The following is a 16,376-nucleotide window of genomic DNA, read 5'->3' on the forward strand; positions in this document are numbered from 1 at the left end:
TTTATTTTCATGGTGGTTATCACATTTTAAGGTAGCATTTTGAGTTCAAGGAGAGTCCGCTTTTAGCTATTATGCCGCCCACAGTTGGAATCAGCTTCCAGAAGAGATCAGATGTGCTGAAACATTAGCCACATTTAAATCCAGACACAAAACTCACCTGTTTAGCTGTGCATTTGTTGAATGAGCACTGTTCTGTGTCCGAACTGATGTATAATTTTTCTATTCATAACTGTTTTAAATTCTTTTTATATCAATTTTTTTATTGTTGATTATTATTATTTTTAATGACTATTTTTATGTAAAGCACTTTGAATTACCACTGTGTATGAAATGTGCTATATAAATAAACTTGCCTTCTATATATATATCTCACAAAGTTCTAAGCTGCAAAATGTAAAGGCACCAGTATGGTTTATTAACTGGCTTCACTCAAGTAAATGTATGACTGCTGTGTCAACTACACATTTCCACTTTTTACACTGTGGTTCCATATTCCAGTGAAATCTGCAATATACCGAGTAAGAGAGAGAGCATGCAGAACTGCATCTGTGATCTTAGAATAATTCATAAATTAATTTACAATCAAAAAGTGCAAAAGTTTGTAAACTATGATGAAATAAAGATGAAAAATGTTCTATCTTCATAATGGACTTAAGATGATAAGAAAAAAGAAACACTGAACCTTATCTCTCTGTCCAAGTACTCCAGCACTCTGCTTATCCTTACAATAACTTTAAACCTGATTGTAGAGACTTATGTAACCTAAACACACACACCAGGCAAAAAACCTTTAGAATTTAGGCAGATCATAAGACACCACTTCATCTCTTTCATGGCCTCTCCCAACACCACAAGACCATGGGAGTGGAATGAAGGAGAAGTGAAAGGAAAACAAAAACATACATTCTGGCACAGTGATCTCTACTGATGTTTGAATAATGCATAAAAAATGGTGAGATTAAATTTCAAAGCATCTAGTTATGTCACACTGTTAGGACAGGACGAGAACGGGAACACAAATAAGCTTAAATCAGAGTTCTAAGCAGAACTGCACCTGGTACTTCACATTTTTATAACACCCTGATTTTGGCTGACCATACGCTATAGGCCTGACAATGACAAAGTCCAAGCTAACAACATGAAATTGTGCTGATATACAGGGTTGCTACTGTGAACAAGTAATTATATTCAGCACTGTACAGACCTCTGGCCCACTATCAGCGCAATCGACTAGCAATCAATGTGGCACAATGTCAGCTCATAAATGAATGATCTCAGCCAACTGCATATAACCAGTTGTAATCTGAAGATGTTTATGGAAGGCCAGATTTTGTGAGACCCAATCAACGAACAGTTATTGCATGCGGTTGTTGTACGGCCCGGACAAGTCCAGACTAATACTTCAATACTGGCCTATACTTATGTATAAAAATTTCAATATTTGTGAGATATTTAAAGTCATTTACACATGTACGCCTTTGTGTATACTCTAATCACATTAGTAGCTTAGAAAAAGTTAGTATACTGTATGATATAATCTGTAATGATTATATTTACAGCACCTTTATAAATGGAATAAAAACATAAAGCAAAAACACTTTTGCACGTGTTGTTCCTTAAGAGAGTAATTAATCAAGTTTACAAGATTTAATTTTTTTTACTTTTCTTGATAAAAACTGAACCAATCATTCATATACTTTTCATTGGTCCTTTCAAATCTATGTACTATAATGCAGGCATAGATTATTTTGTTGTTGTTTTTTTGGATAATATTTGTGTACCATATTTCTCATCTTAACCTATTACCAAAGATCTGTGGCCCTCTAAATGAAGCAGTTTTAATTAAAAGAGGAAGGCAGCACACTCTAGTGAGTAAATCTGAGTATTACAGGCCTAATAGTCGTTTTCTAGTCCTTATTACAATACTGTGAATAACAATAAGAAATATGCTGGCTGATAAAATGATTAAAGGAATATCAATACAAGTTAAGATTAATCATAATGCTTATAAAATGTCTCACTCTCTCATTTTGTTTTCGTAAAAAAGTATAAATATAGGTTACAGTAAGGCAGTTACAATGGGATCAATTGGGGACAATCCATAAATGTTAAAACATTCACAAGTTTCAATAGTATAGCCACAGAACATGCATGATAAAAATCATAAAAACATGATTTTACTGTAAGAAATGGCTTACTAACCTTATCTGTATAAAGTTCTGTATAATCTTACAATTTTGTCGCCAAGACAATGATAATCCATAAATTAGAGTTTAGCTCCATATCTAAAAAAATGTTTGAAAAATCTAACTACAGACCTCAGGATTATGTATAAATTACATGTAGATGTGTTTGATTTGAGATGGAGAGAAACTCTGCAATGAAATGACTGTAAAGTGTAAAACAGCTCTACAGTTCAGATAACGCATTTGTTTTACTGAAAGAGTTCATGTAAGTGCTTTTATAAAATGATAAGCTTGACATTCCAGCATTTAAATCATTCAAAAATTGGCTCAATTTACTTCCATTGTAAGCACCTCTCCGTAACCTTGATATTTGTCAAAGACCTTTTTTTTGGGTCAAAGACTTTTATATTATAATTTTGACAATACTTCCAAACAGTCTCATGGCCACAGAAGCAGAAAAAAAACATTTGGCTCATCTTAACAAAGAATACAGATAGATTCTGATTCTCAGAATACATTTTAAACACATTTATTGTCAAAGTACCTCTAAATACCTTTATTATCAAACTCACCTCTGAGCTCCAGTAGAGAGGCCCTGAGTAATCTGTTCGTCCCCTGATCGTGCTCTCTTTGACTGTGTACACTCCTCTCTCCACTGCTCCTTGGTCACAGATCTCCAGTGTGGCCAGCTCCCGCATCAGGTCTGACTGACTGACTGACCTGCGCTGCCTTGACAGGGGTGACATACAGCTATATCCAGTCCTTGAAGGTGAACGGCCCCTCGGCCCATTAATTCGGGGAATCTGACCTTTAACTTGCATCCTACTGTAGCTTTCACTCCGGCGGCCGATGTGGGGCTCTGAATAGGGTGCAGCTCGCCCACGTTCATGCTCCTGGGGAAAGAACAGGACGCCTCTGGCGAGGCAAGGGCTGGGGTTCAGGTAGCGGGAGGTAGAAGGGGCATACCTGGAAAGCTGAGGTTGCCCTCGGACAATATATCCCAGGGTGGGATTGCAGGGGTCATAGGAACTGTATGGACTTAAGAGGGTGGAGCCAGTAGTGTACTTGGGGGGTGAGTAGACTGGAGACATGATCAAGATGTGAAGAGAAATCAGCCCCAAGGTGGAGAGAGCCAAACTGTCACAAAAAACAAATACAGTCTGCTAGAAACAAAGCTGAAGAAGACTACACTAATGAGACTAAATGCTTATCAGAGATTGTGTGCAACATTTTCAGTCTCAGCAAATAATCTGTATTAGGATATAACATATGGAACTCTTGCTCATGCAAACACAAAGACAACGCAATAAACGTGACTTGTCTCATCTTACAGTATCAGTTGTGTGGAAGTAGGACAACAGTCAACTAGAATTACTAGCAGGCAATGTACACGGACACTCAAAATGTTGACGATGAGTGTTATAATTGAAAAGTATTATAATTTTGGAGTTTTGTTGGACAAAATGAGCAATGCAGAAGAAGAAGAGGACCTTTCAAAGACCACCACAGCCTTCAAGAAATGGCTGAAGTCACAACTTCTCTGTGAGAACTTAACTAAACCATGAACAAAGGCACTTCCTATAAATAAACTTAAAAATAAATTGTTTCACAAGCAAAAATTTGAGAAGGGATCTACATCATGCAGTTGTCTACCTACTACTCTTTGTTACATCTCCTGCAAAGAAAAACATGGCTAGGTGGATAATCATTTGAAGTACATTTATTTTATTTTTTGTATGAAAAGTTTGTAAAGCAAAATTACATTGCTTTAACAGCTGATGAAGTATGAAATAAAAGCAGCGACATACAATAAATTGTACAATCAAATGCAAACCTATAGTATGTTGGTTAACCCTAATCTTCCATAATATTAAAAATTACTGTAGAGTTTCATTATTATAAATATAATAATAGGCTACTTTAAAAACTGGAAAACAAACAGAATGAGTTCCATAGTCTATGATCTAAAAAAAAAAATAGTATCAGATGGTAATGATGATATCAGATTGATACTTTGGTACTGGATAAATACCATAAAATAAAAGATAAAAAAAAGAATTACCATGGTGTCTAAAATTTTTTTAGTATTGCTTTTTTTTATGAAAATTATGAAGACAATTAATATAACGATGTAGGAGAAACTATGAAAAAGAACATGATGCTGTTTAATGAAGATGACAATAATGAGAATGAAGATGAGGGTAAAAATGAAGCTGAAGTAGAATATGATGATGATGATGATGACGAAGAGAGTGTTTGTAGTGATGTCAAGAACTGACTGAATCAAGAGGAATGCGCATTGGCTAAAGTCTGAGTAATTAAGTAAAGCAGCGGACGCAATCTGACCATGAGTCAAACAGTGTTACTGTAGGATACAGCAGTTACTATAAACACTGCGTTCACTGCCCACTCATTAACGCTGACTGTGGAAAACTGCAATAGAAAACGGCTGGTGGTCTCATTAAATTGCATGAACGCTATAATCGGGAATAGACAGGGTTGGTAATAGAAGTTTAGCTGATGAGAGTTATGTCACATGTTTAATCCTGCGCAAGAGCCGCCCCCATTACCCTTAAGATGCTTACCAGCGGAATTCCAGTTCATCCAGCAAAATATTCCTGAATTTTCCTAAATACCACCCGCTACTTCAAGATTCAGCAGAAAATCGTACGACACTGGCTCAGCATTACGCACTCGATCAGTTGGTTGGAGTGGCAGCACACCAGCACAGAGTCCTGCTCGGATATTTGCGCTTTTCTCAAGTCAGGATTTAAGGAACCGCCTCCCAAGCGGTCGCCATAGCAACGCGGATCATTCGTTCTCTCTCTAGCGCGCGCGCGCCCGTTCTCTATCTTTGGCTTGCTGCAGAAGCCATGACTAATGCACTATGAATAGAAGCAGAATCAATGTGAATTGCTCACTTTATTCTCAAATAAATCATATCAGATTAAAAACAAAACAAAACAAACAACCCCTAGAATAAGAAAACATTGTAACAATGGACATCAAGGGTTTGGTCACCAATCAGCTGACTACATATATTACCAATGGTTTATGGCAGTCCCAAACCTACAGGAAATGCAGTATATTTCAGTTGTGTGGTGTCATGAGCAAAGTGATTAGAAACTTTCATCATCATCATCATCACCATGAAGTATGAGTGATATTGCCAGATTAAATTGCAAATGGAGTTGATGACTCTAACGGTTCACTTTATGTGAGTGATTCATACAGTACATTGAGTATTTAGAGAACAGGGCAAAAGTGTTCACATCCATCAAACATGGCCTACTATATACAGCTTAAATAAGTGATGCTTGAAAAGTTGGCTACTCAAGAACATTTTGTGTTGGTACCAAACACTATTCACTCATTTGTATTCGCAGGAATACAAAGCAATACAAATGCTGATTAGCATTTTGATCTCGGCAATACTTTAGTATGGCAAAAATGGGGTTTAAATAAGAAACAAAATGGCATATTGAGAATTAGAGCAGTAGAGGGTATGTATTTCATCAAATCAACTAAATCAAAAACATTACAACAACATAACAGGTGTTGAGAATTATCATCCATTCTTGCAACACGTGCTTTCACGTTTCAGTGATTTTTCAGGAAAATTCATCATCTAATAAGTAATGCTTGCTAATCTGTAATTAGTGGCTGTGAAATATTCAGTAGTTGTCTTTCTATTACTACGTTTCAAAGTGACAGTTTGCTTTTTTTTTTGGTTTCTGGCATTTAGATGTTGTGCCAAAGAAAAGATTTGGGATTTTTCAGGGTCTGAAGGGTGTCAGGTTATTATATTGGACCGAGGCACGTTGTTTATGTCTGAGATATCCAGCTGGTGAAGGATCACTTGGTTGCATTTGATCACAGTTTTCACTTCGATGAAGGGAACTGCTCAGAGGTGGTCCTCACTGCAGGACTGCTGATGCATCACATGCATATCCCCTCACTGGCTCCTTTTTGCTTTTCTTTTCTCCTCCCTTTTGTCTGTATACGCCTCTGTCTACCATGACCTTGCTTGGTGGGTGTTAAGAGAAAAAAACTGAGGTCTGTGTTTGCAGTAAGATGTTGACGCTTACAACAACAGCTGCCAGAAGAAGCAGGGGTTGAAGGTCAGTACTCATACTGGTGACTGTTAAGAAAGAGAAAATGAGAGGAGAGATTCATGAGAACAGAGGGTCAAGGAGTTTACTGTTTGTGTGAAGCCATGAAGAATGCACAAGCTTCACTTTGTTTCATAGTTACAGAGAAACAGGACGTCAACGGATGCTGCTGCTGACATTTAATATGCCGAGCATATATTTGTGTGAGTGTGTCCACTGTCTGATGACAACACTGAAATTTATTATAAATGGAAAATGTGAAAACAAATTTATAAATGGACATACAGCAGTAAAATGACAAACCTCTTGTAAAGAAACATGAATAAACATACAAAAGTTGGTTCTGAGTGGATCTACAAGTTACATCTACTACTTCATGTTACATATTTTCAAGGACAATAATTTTAGTTTTTATATGTGAAATGTTTTTTAGGCAGAATTGTATTGCTTTTCTTAAAATATATAGAATAAATCCAAGAAAAGTAAAGTTGGAGAAGAGCAGTACTATTGACAAAATCAGTGGTTGTATCTGAAATCATCTTATATAGTGCACTATTTGAAGGAACAGCCATTTGTAGTGCTGCCCGAAACCATAGTGGACATTATCGAATCCATTCACTTAATCCCACAATGCACCTCAATAAAGCGTACAGTCAATGTACGATGAATGGCTAGCCACTTAAGGATATCTAGGTTCTGTGAGCGTCACGTTAAATTAATTCCTGTGTCTCACCAGAAGATGGCATCTGCAGAACTTCCGGTGCAGTCAATGTCCAAATTTGCTAACTTGTTTTCATTGACTCATTTAGTGGAGTATATTAGTGGAGTTATGTAGATAACAGGGTATTTCCAATATAGCCAGTGATTCCTGGGGAGGGGCTCTGATGACATTCCCTAGTTGGCTGTTTTTTGTAGTGGGTGTAACTTATTGTCGTTGATGTAACTCGTAGTACTGCGGGCCACAGTCAGATACCCTTGATTAAAAAAGCGCTGCAGGGAAGATGTATTTTTAAAGGCCAAAACCTGCAAATGAGTTAGCATTTTAGCACTTCTGGTTTAATTGTCCCAAATTCAATGGGTTTTTAATTATAATTTTTTTCTTCTACAACATAAAATACAAAAATAATTCCCAGTTTGATTTTTAAAAGCTTTTTCTTGCAGTTGCTAAATCGGACTACACAGGGGCATTGGCAATGGCATCACACAGAACAGGTAAACTCATCTACTCACTTATTCGCTTTTACAGCCTTGTTGTGTTTATAGCTACTCACATTCTTGCAAGCTATTCTAACTCAGACTGTCAGGGAAAAATGTGTATTAAATAAAGACTGAATAAGTTGTCGGAAGATTAGTGAGGGTGATGTTGAAGCCATAACCATGTGGTTTGTTTAAAGCTTCTTCAGCTTTAAATTTTGGAGATTGTATTTAGGCTTCAAATTCATAAAAGTTATGTTCATTTGTGAAGATGATCATAATGAACAAAATGTGTCACAGTGCTGCTTTTCTAAAATAATGCAAAAGCCAATGGAAAAATCTCATTGGGTTTTTGTTAACAGAACCAGTGTGATACTAACTTTCGGGTCGGCTCTCAAAAATACATAAGCACAGCATTGCTGTGATTTGTTAGAAACTATTTTCTTTAGTGGACCACAAATACAAAACGTAACTGGCAATATTGTGTCTAAAATGTAGGTTTAATTAAGTGAATGCTTTTTTGAACTGTTGCATAAAAGCAATGTCACACATGCAGTGGTGCTGTGTTTCCAAGAGTGCTAATAATTAGTATTACAGCACTGGGATGTTTTACTGTTTGTAGCACACCACTTTCGGCAATGTCAATTTTAAAACAGCACATGTGTGTATTTGTATTTTACCTCGGCAGCTCTTCCCATCTCTTTGCAGCATTCCTGTCACACAGCTGCATACAGCGCCTGTTACTTGACTAGTGCAGATCTGCTCACAGCCACCATTATCCTCTTCACACCAGTTTGAATCTAAAACACACATACACACACACACTGTTATAGCTGTAATCACCTGCTAATATGCACATACACAAAACACCCAATTATACACCCATATCCTATTGCCTCCACTATTAAACTACACACACATTCCTCACACACACACACACTCTCTCTCAGGACATGCACTCATGCACAAATCTAAAATATACACCATACCTCTTTTTCTGATTGGTCCCACTGACAGGATCTGTTCTTTATGCTGACTGTAATCCATATAACTTCGTTTGTTATGAGGGCAATTCTGTAAAAGCAAAAGGTCATTACAAATCCAAAAGAAGCAGTTCTTCAAGATGACTGATGGAGAGAACCATAAGTGAACCATATCTAAACTAAATCATGATTGAATTTGAATTCACATTATGAACCAACCCCCTGTCATTATTGTTCTACAAAAATAAATAAAAAGGTGTATGTTGATGCATGTGTGTGTGTGTGTGTGTGTGTGTACAAGCTCTCACCACTTTGCAAGCGTTGGTCTCTGAGTCACACAGAGAGACGTCACAGTGCAAATGCACCTCATCGTAATCACCAATGAACTTAAAGACAGTGACGTGGAAGCGGCAGGTGAGGGACATGCCATTCTCAGCCATGCCTATCGTGTTATCCTTGATGTTAGGACACCTGAAATTACAATTATGCTATGTGAGAGCTGTAAACTCATTGGTATGTATATGGGTGTGTAGTCCTCTTCTGAACAGTATTTTTAATATGTTATGTTAAATATGGACTGAAATGGTTGTTTTTTATACGCTATTTTCTTACCCTCTCTCTATGATAATGTAACGAAGGCGATCGCTGCTGTAACGAGATGGTGTAGCCCAGCACATGTTAACAATGAGAATAAGCTGTTTATCATCTGCTCCTTCCACAAACACCCCCACAAACAGAACGTCCCTGGTACTTAGCACCACTTCTCCCTCGCGGTACGGATGCCGGTACGAGGCGTTCTTATACAAGGCCATTTTTGTGATGAAGTTGCCCTCTTGGGTTGGCAGTGTGAGGTTTATTACACTGTGGACAGCAGAAAAAAGAGAGGTTATTATCTTTATCATTTGTTGCATTTCAAGTGTATCCAACTGTGCAATGTGCATATAATATGAGATTATGTTATCTGCTGTGCTTGTTATTTATTATAATAAATGTAGATGTTGACAAAGATAAAAAAAAATATCAATATCAGGGTAAGGTATATATAACCATTGAATATTATGCTTATTTATATAGTACTTCAAAGAATACCATAATATTATCAGTATAATACTGTGGTAGCTGACCTGAGTATTGGCTTCAATACAGTCTCCAGTGAGATCTTGATGTCCAGTTCATAAGCACAAGAAAACTCCACGTTGATGGTTTTATCACGTGTCACTACATTCCCTGTGTTGTTCATACTCTCGATCCACACCGTGTTCTTGTACATAATGTGTGTTCCATTTGACTGGACTCACAAATACACACACACACAAACACACATAACGTTACTGTAAATTGAATTACCTTTCCACAGAGAATAACATATTCAGCCAAGCAGACAGCATATCAAGTAAGCATACAATGAAAATTTAATTAAGATATTCTTCTGCTGTAAATCTGAAAGTCTAAATGATTAGTTGCAAAAGATCTTTCTTGAAAACATATTTTGAAAGCAATTTCAACATTTATTGTGTACCAATCTGAGTAATTTAAAACTAAATTAGGAAACATTTAATAATCTTATACAGCAGACTAGTGAGCACCAATGAGACTTGTGGATGGTTTAATGATTAAAAACAGTGCTTAACTCCAACTTGCCGACTATACAGCATTTTCAAGCAAAAGCAAGCACTCTTGCTTTTAAAATGGTTTTTGGGACGCACTTCATATATGTGGTCGCTTGCGCACAATGCAAACAGTACTCTTAATACCCACACGTTAATATAAACGGTTCAAACTGATGATTTAATGCTCAAATAAGCATAAACGTTGCACACTGTTAAGTAATGCATTGCAATCATATGGAACCATTTCCATTTTTACTCCAAAAATAAAATTCTTAATATTATTTTCATCTGTTCCATCCGCCATATTGGAATGCTCTTCATTGAACTTATCACAAGGCAGCGGGATCTGAAAGAAAATGCCTCAGATTTCGGCGGAGGTTTCTCAGAAGGTAAAATGATTCCCCTTAAAAAAAAATTTACATTATGAATGTGTAATGGCAAAAAACTTTTAAGGATGTTAGAGGATGACTAGGTTGTGAGGCACAGACAATAGTGAAACAAATACATATTAGGTAAACCTGCTAAAGCTGGTCCTAGCTGGTCTAAGTTATTGCTCAAATGTCTTTGCAGTTTGCACTGAACAGATGTGCACCAAACCTAAACTTCCTTGCCCTGTGTTCGCTTGAATGGAAATGTATGTAAATGGAACAGTATATTTTCTTTACCAAGAACCAGTACTTTCCACTCTCTCAAGAAGCTCATACTGTCTAAACTGAGACGGTCTGATCTTGACCAATTGTTAATGAGGGAAAGGAAGTATTTGCTCACCTGCACAATAGAGCCACAATGTCCCTTGGTATTGTTGATATGGAAGGAGATGAAATCCTCTCCCTCGATGCCAGCACAGTGCTGGTCGTTAATTCGTACATCTTCCCTCTCAAAGCCCAGCTGGAACAGACGGCACTTGGAGATAGAAACCTCCATCTGAGCGTGTTTACAGGTCACCTCTGCCTGGATGATGTCATCCTCACCTACGCCAAAAGGTACAAGATATAAGGTCTTTTCTCAATATTTCATCCCAGTTCATAATATGACCTTTTAATTTAGCAGTTAGCCTCCCACTATAACATAAAATGTAACTAGTGCAGGATAATGTGAATGGGTTTGATAATTAATAATAAGAAGAACTTACAGTTATATCTCAAAAAATCTGAATATCGTGCATTTTTTTGTAACTTATTTAAAAAAGTGAAACTTTCATATATTTTAGATTCATTACATGTAAAGTAAAACATTTCAAAAGTTTTTTTGTTTTAATTTTGATGATTAGAGCTTATAGCTCATGAAAGTCAAAAATCAGTATCTCAAAATATTAGAATATTTATATTTGAGTTTCAATTAATGAACATCCCTACAGTATAAATTCCGGGTATCTCTTGCTCTTTGAAACGACAATAATGGGGAAGACTGCTGACTTGGCAATGGTCCAGAAGACGGACATTGACGCCCTCCACAAAGAGGGTAAGTCACAGAGGGTCATTACTGAAAGGTGTGGCTGTTTACAGAGTGCTGTATCAAAGCATATTAAATGCAAAGTTGACTGGAAGGAAGAATTTGGGTAGGAAAAGGTGAGCACAGGGATGACCACAAGCTTGAGAATACTGTCAAGCAAAGCTGATTCAAACACTTGGGAGAGCTTCAGAAGGAGTGGACTGAAGCTGGAGTCAGTGCATCAAGAGTCACCACGCTCAGACATCTTCAGGAAAAGGGCTACCAAGCCACTTCTGAACCAGAGACAACGTCAGAAGCGTCTTACCTGGGCTGTGGAGAAAAAGAACTGGACTGTTGCTCAGTGGTCCAAAATCCTCTTTTCAGATGAAAGTAAATTTTGCATTTCATTTGGAAATCAAGGTCCCAGAGTCTGGAGGAAGAGTGGAGAGGCACAGAATCCATGTTGCTTGAAGTCCAGTGTGAAGTTTCCACAGTCAGTGATGATTTGGGCTTCCATGTCATCTGCTGGTGTTGGTCCACTGTGTTTTCTGAAGTCCACAGTCAACGCAGCCATCTACCAGGAACTTTTAGAGCACTTCATGCTTCCTTCTGCTGACAAGCTTTATGGAGATGCTGATTTCATTTCCCAGCAGGACTTGGCACCTGCCCACACTGCCAAAGGTACCAAAAGCTGGTTCAATGAACATGGTGTTACTGTGCTTGATTGGCCAGCAAACTCGCTTGACCTGAACCCCATAGAGAATCTATGGGGTATTGTCAAGAGGATGATGAGACACCAGACCCAACAATGCAGATGACTTGAAGGCCGCTATCAAAGCAACCTGGGCTTCCATTACACCTGAGCAGTACCACAGGCTTATTGCCTCCATGGCACGCCGCATTGATGCAGTAATTCATGCAAAATGAGGACCAACCAAGTATTGAGTGCATAGAAATGAACATACTTTTCAGAAGACTGACATTTCTGTTTAAAATATCCTTTTTTATTGATCTTATGTAATATTCTAATTCTCTGAGACACTGAATTTTGGGTTTTTATTATCTGTAAGCCATAATCATCAAAATTTCAAGAAATAAAGGCTTAAAATATTTCACTCTATGTGTAATGAATCTATATAATATATGGGTTTCACTCTCTGAAATGAGTGACAAAAATATTTACATTTTTCACGATATTCTGTACCTGTAAAAGAGATGCCACAAAGGAATTATATTTATTTCTGGCACAATATGTCATTTTTTACGCACTAATTTCAGTGCTGGGTAGCTCAGGGCAGCCACACAGATCTCCTCCATTTTCCTGTTCACATGTGTTGTTCGAGCAAATCTCTCCTGCACAGGGGTCATAGATCCATTCTGCTAAAGACAGGTCCAGTTACAAAGTTAGCACAGAAAGTTTCTAATAAAATATCTGTTATTATTGTCAAAATTATGAAAATGACTTGTGATAGTCTTGGAACCTGGAACAAATCATAATAAAATATATAATAATAATAAATGTAATAAAATAAATATACATTTTATTTTCCAGATACATATAAAATGAACTTCTAAAAACGACAATTGAGCTGAGTCGCTCCATCTTTTCCAGTAGGTGGCAGCGTCCTCTTACAGCAGTTCTCCTGGGCGATCCACTTGGTGGTAAGTGTGCCGAAAGAGCGGCAGGCCTCAGCGTAGGCTGCCATGGAGCCGCACACCTGGGCCTTACGGTGGTTGTAGCAGCCGTCCATGTAACAAGACTGGTAGAAGGGGTGAGGGTCCAGCAGGCCATGGCAGGGCTGGAAGAAACCTTTCAAATCTGTGAGCTTCAGACAGTTGTCTTCTCCCAGGAGCTCTGATACTGCTGTATTATCACAGGACTGAGCCAGGGCCACATACTGCGTCTCATCACAACTACAAGCAAGAGTCAGGCAAAGGAGGATAGAAAATGAGTGGCAAGGCAAAGATGACAGGGTGAAACTAACGAGATGAGTGATAAATATAAACCTGTTCTGCATGCCGTTGGTTTTCCAGCTCTGAGCAAGCTCCAGTGCACTGACAGCAGGTTTTCCACGAGAGGTGATGTAATCATCAGTGGGGTCCCCATTGAAGTTCCCACACAGTCCACACACCTTGTTCTGCAGCCGTGGACCCATTGTAATGCTGAGGGTGTTGAATCGGTTATAACGCACCTGGATGTCCTGGGGAGTGTCGATCACCAGGAATCCCTCCGATGTGGATACTCTTGTCATTAGACCTGTGACAAAAGGTACAGACACGGCCGTACCATTTACCTGAGGTAAAAGAGGAAAACACTTAGCATTTAGCTAGGAGATATTTCATGTCTTAATCATTATATAATAATTTCATAGCCAACATAAAAGAAATGTCTAAATCCATCCTCTAATGCTAGCTCCAAGCTCCACTTTTCTGTAGAGCAGGGCTGGGTAACTTCTGTCCTGGAAGGCCGCTGTCCTGCAGTTTAGTTCCAACCCCAATCAAACACACCAGAACAAGCTAATGTCTTCAAGATCACTAGAAAGCTACAGACAGGTGTGTTTGATTAGGGTTGGAGGTAAACTCGGCAGGACAGTGGCCCTCCAGGACCGAAGTTGCCCAGCACTGCTGTAGAGTGTAGCTCGAACCCTGATCAAGCTCAACTGCTTATAACATTTTAGTAATCATGAAGACCTTTATTAGCTTGTCCAGGTGTGTTTGATTAGGGCTGGAGCTCAACTCTGCAGGAGAGTGGACTTTAAGGGCCAAATTTGAGAAATTTTCATTCTCAAATACCAGATTTCTCCTTTAAATTCTCCTAGGAAATTCTAGGCCGCTTCACCTGAGTGATGTCCTGTCCCATTCATCATTTGCTGTACAATTTCGGTGTTCCTACCTTAACTGTGTTTCCGGAGATGAGAATGTTCTCCTCGTTTATGTAGAGGTAAGCATGGGAGATGGTGGTTAGGTTGGGTGTACTCCACTTGTCAAAATTGGCAATGAGTTGAAAAGATAACTCAGGCAGCTTATGACAGATCGTTGAAAGAACAAAGGAGCATGAGGCAGGTAAACGAAGGGAGGCACCATCAAAAGTACGGAAGACGCCACCGCCTGATGCCACACAGTGTTGATTACGTTTGGCAAAGCATCCTCGCACACCATGACGTAGAACGCATTCCTCCTCTGTTTTACATCGCCGTGGGTCACACTGAATCAGATTCCGTCCAATACACTGACAGCGTTTAGTGCAGTCACTGTTCCAGAACAACTGCTTAGGCTTAGAGACAGAGAAAATTTTTGTGAAAACATTTACCCATACAAAAGTGTGTTAATTTTTGGCTTCTAGGGTGTCCAGCGTGTCCTTTTATGGAGCACAAACGCTTAATAATGAATTAAGTCTTATTATTTATTATTTTTAATATATAATGGTGCAATTTGTGACTTTATTTGCAAGTTATTCAGGACTTAGGAAACTTGGCTATCCTTGTTCTTTTAGATCTGAAGTGCTGCGTTTGACACCGTTGACCATGAGATTCTACTCGACCGACTTCAGACTTGGGTCGGTCTATCAGGTCCTGTCTTAGACTGGTTCAGATCCTATTTAAGTAACAGGGAATATTGTGTTACACTGGGTACCTACACCTCCAGGCGTTATGCCATTTCTTGTGGTGTTCCTCAAGGCTCGATTTTGGGTCCTCTGTTATTTAACTTATACATGCTTCCTTTAGCTGGTGTAATTAACCAGTACAATATTTAATTTTTTATGCAGATGACACGTAACTTTATCTTTCACTTGCACCAGATGCCCATAATTCAATTTCCACACTACTTGACTGCATAGAGAGCATAAATTTGTGGATGTCCCAGAACTTTTTACAGCTAAACAAAGATAAGACAGAGATACTTGTTATCGGTAATGATGTGCGGAGAGGATCTATTGCTTGACATCTTGACTCTCTATCACTAAAAACCAGTAATCAGGCTAAGAACTTAGGAATTATATTTGATAGTGACCTCAGTTTTAAAAAAACATATTAGCATTGTTACTAAAACAGCATATTATCACCTCAGAAATATCTCCAAAGTATGTGACATTCTCTCCCCTTCTGACAGTGAGAAACTTGTTCATGCATTTATGTCTAGACTCGACTACTGCAACAGTGTTTTTGCTGGGTTACCAAAGAGCTCTTTTAAACACTTACAAAGAGTTCAGAATGCAGCTGCAGTGCTGCACGAATGCTAACTCGCTGTAAAATTAGAAATCAAATTACTCCAACACTCAGATCCCTTCACTGGCTGCCTGTATCATTCAGAATTGAATTCAAGATCTTCTTATTAGTTTTTAAATGTCTTCATGGGACTGCCCCTATATACCTTTCTAATTTGTTAAATAAATATACTCCACTAAGATCATTCCGAACATCAAACAGAAATTTGTTGGTTGTGCCCAAGACTCGGATAAAAATTGGGGAGTCAGCCTTTAGTTATTTCGGTCCCAAGCTATGGAACTCTCTTCCTGACAACCTACGAGCCACCAACTCACTGTGCACTTTTAAAAAGTATCTCAAAACACATAGTTCACTAGGGCTTTTCCTTGACTCATTTTTGTATTTTATTATTTTATTTCTATTATGTGATTTCATTGCTTATTATGTTTGTTCTTGTGTATATTGTCTATCCTGTAAATAACTTTGTAAACACTGTTTTAAAAGGTGCTATATAAATAAAAGTTTTACTTTATTTTTTATCTTAAATTAAAAACAATGTCAATGCAACAAGACAATATATACACAAAACAGGTCTTTTAAAATTTGGTTTCTTGGTAAACTGATTAGATACAGAGAAAAGTGTGGCAGTTAATTA

At 38.1% G+C, this 16,376-nt stretch overlaps 2 protein-coding genes across 2 annotated transcripts in view; both read right to left on the reverse strand.

The window, feature by feature from the left end:
• LOC306870552 (ubiquitin carboxyl-terminal hydrolase 2-like) overlaps nt 1-5,011 on the reverse strand; it is a 54,099-nt gene extending 49,088 nt beyond the window's left edge. The window contains exons 1-2 of the mRNA XM_079417875.1: nt 4,772-5,011; nt 2,759-3,323 (exon numbers count right to left, since the gene is read on the reverse strand). Coding sequence (XP_079274001.1) covers nt 2,759-3,277 — 519 coding nt within the window. The 5' untranslated portion in view covers nt 3,278-3,323; nt 4,772-5,011. The remainder of the gene's footprint in view (nt 1-2,758; nt 3,324-4,771) is intronic.
• A 79-nt stretch (nt 5,012-5,090) lies between these two features.
• LOC306869186 (alpha-tectorin-like) overlaps nt 5,091-16,376 on the reverse strand; it is a 37,164-nt gene continuing 25,878 nt past the window's right edge. The window contains exons 16-26 of the mRNA XM_079415829.1: nt 14,410-14,790; nt 13,524-13,810; nt 13,150-13,430; nt 12,786-12,896; nt 10,854-11,056; nt 9,600-9,763; nt 9,088-9,336; nt 8,784-8,946; nt 8,482-8,566; nt 8,173-8,292; nt 5,091-6,327 (exon numbers count right to left, since the gene is read on the reverse strand). Coding sequence (XP_079271955.1) covers nt 6,224-6,327; nt 8,173-8,292; nt 8,482-8,566; nt 8,784-8,946; nt 9,088-9,336; nt 9,600-9,763; nt 10,854-11,056; nt 12,786-12,896; nt 13,150-13,430; nt 13,524-13,810; nt 14,410-14,790 — 2,148 coding nt within the window. The 3' untranslated portion in view covers nt 5,091-6,223. The remainder of the gene's footprint in view (nt 6,328-8,172; nt 8,293-8,481; nt 8,567-8,783; nt 8,947-9,087; nt 9,337-9,599; nt 9,764-10,853; nt 11,057-12,785; nt 12,897-13,149; nt 13,431-13,523; nt 13,811-14,409; nt 14,791-16,376) is intronic.

This window comes from Barbus barbus, assembly GCF_936440315.1.
Source record: "Barbus barbus genome assembly, chromosome: 5".
Classification (NCBI taxonomy): Eukaryota; Metazoa; Chordata; class Actinopteri; order Cypriniformes; family Cyprinidae; genus Barbus; species Barbus barbus.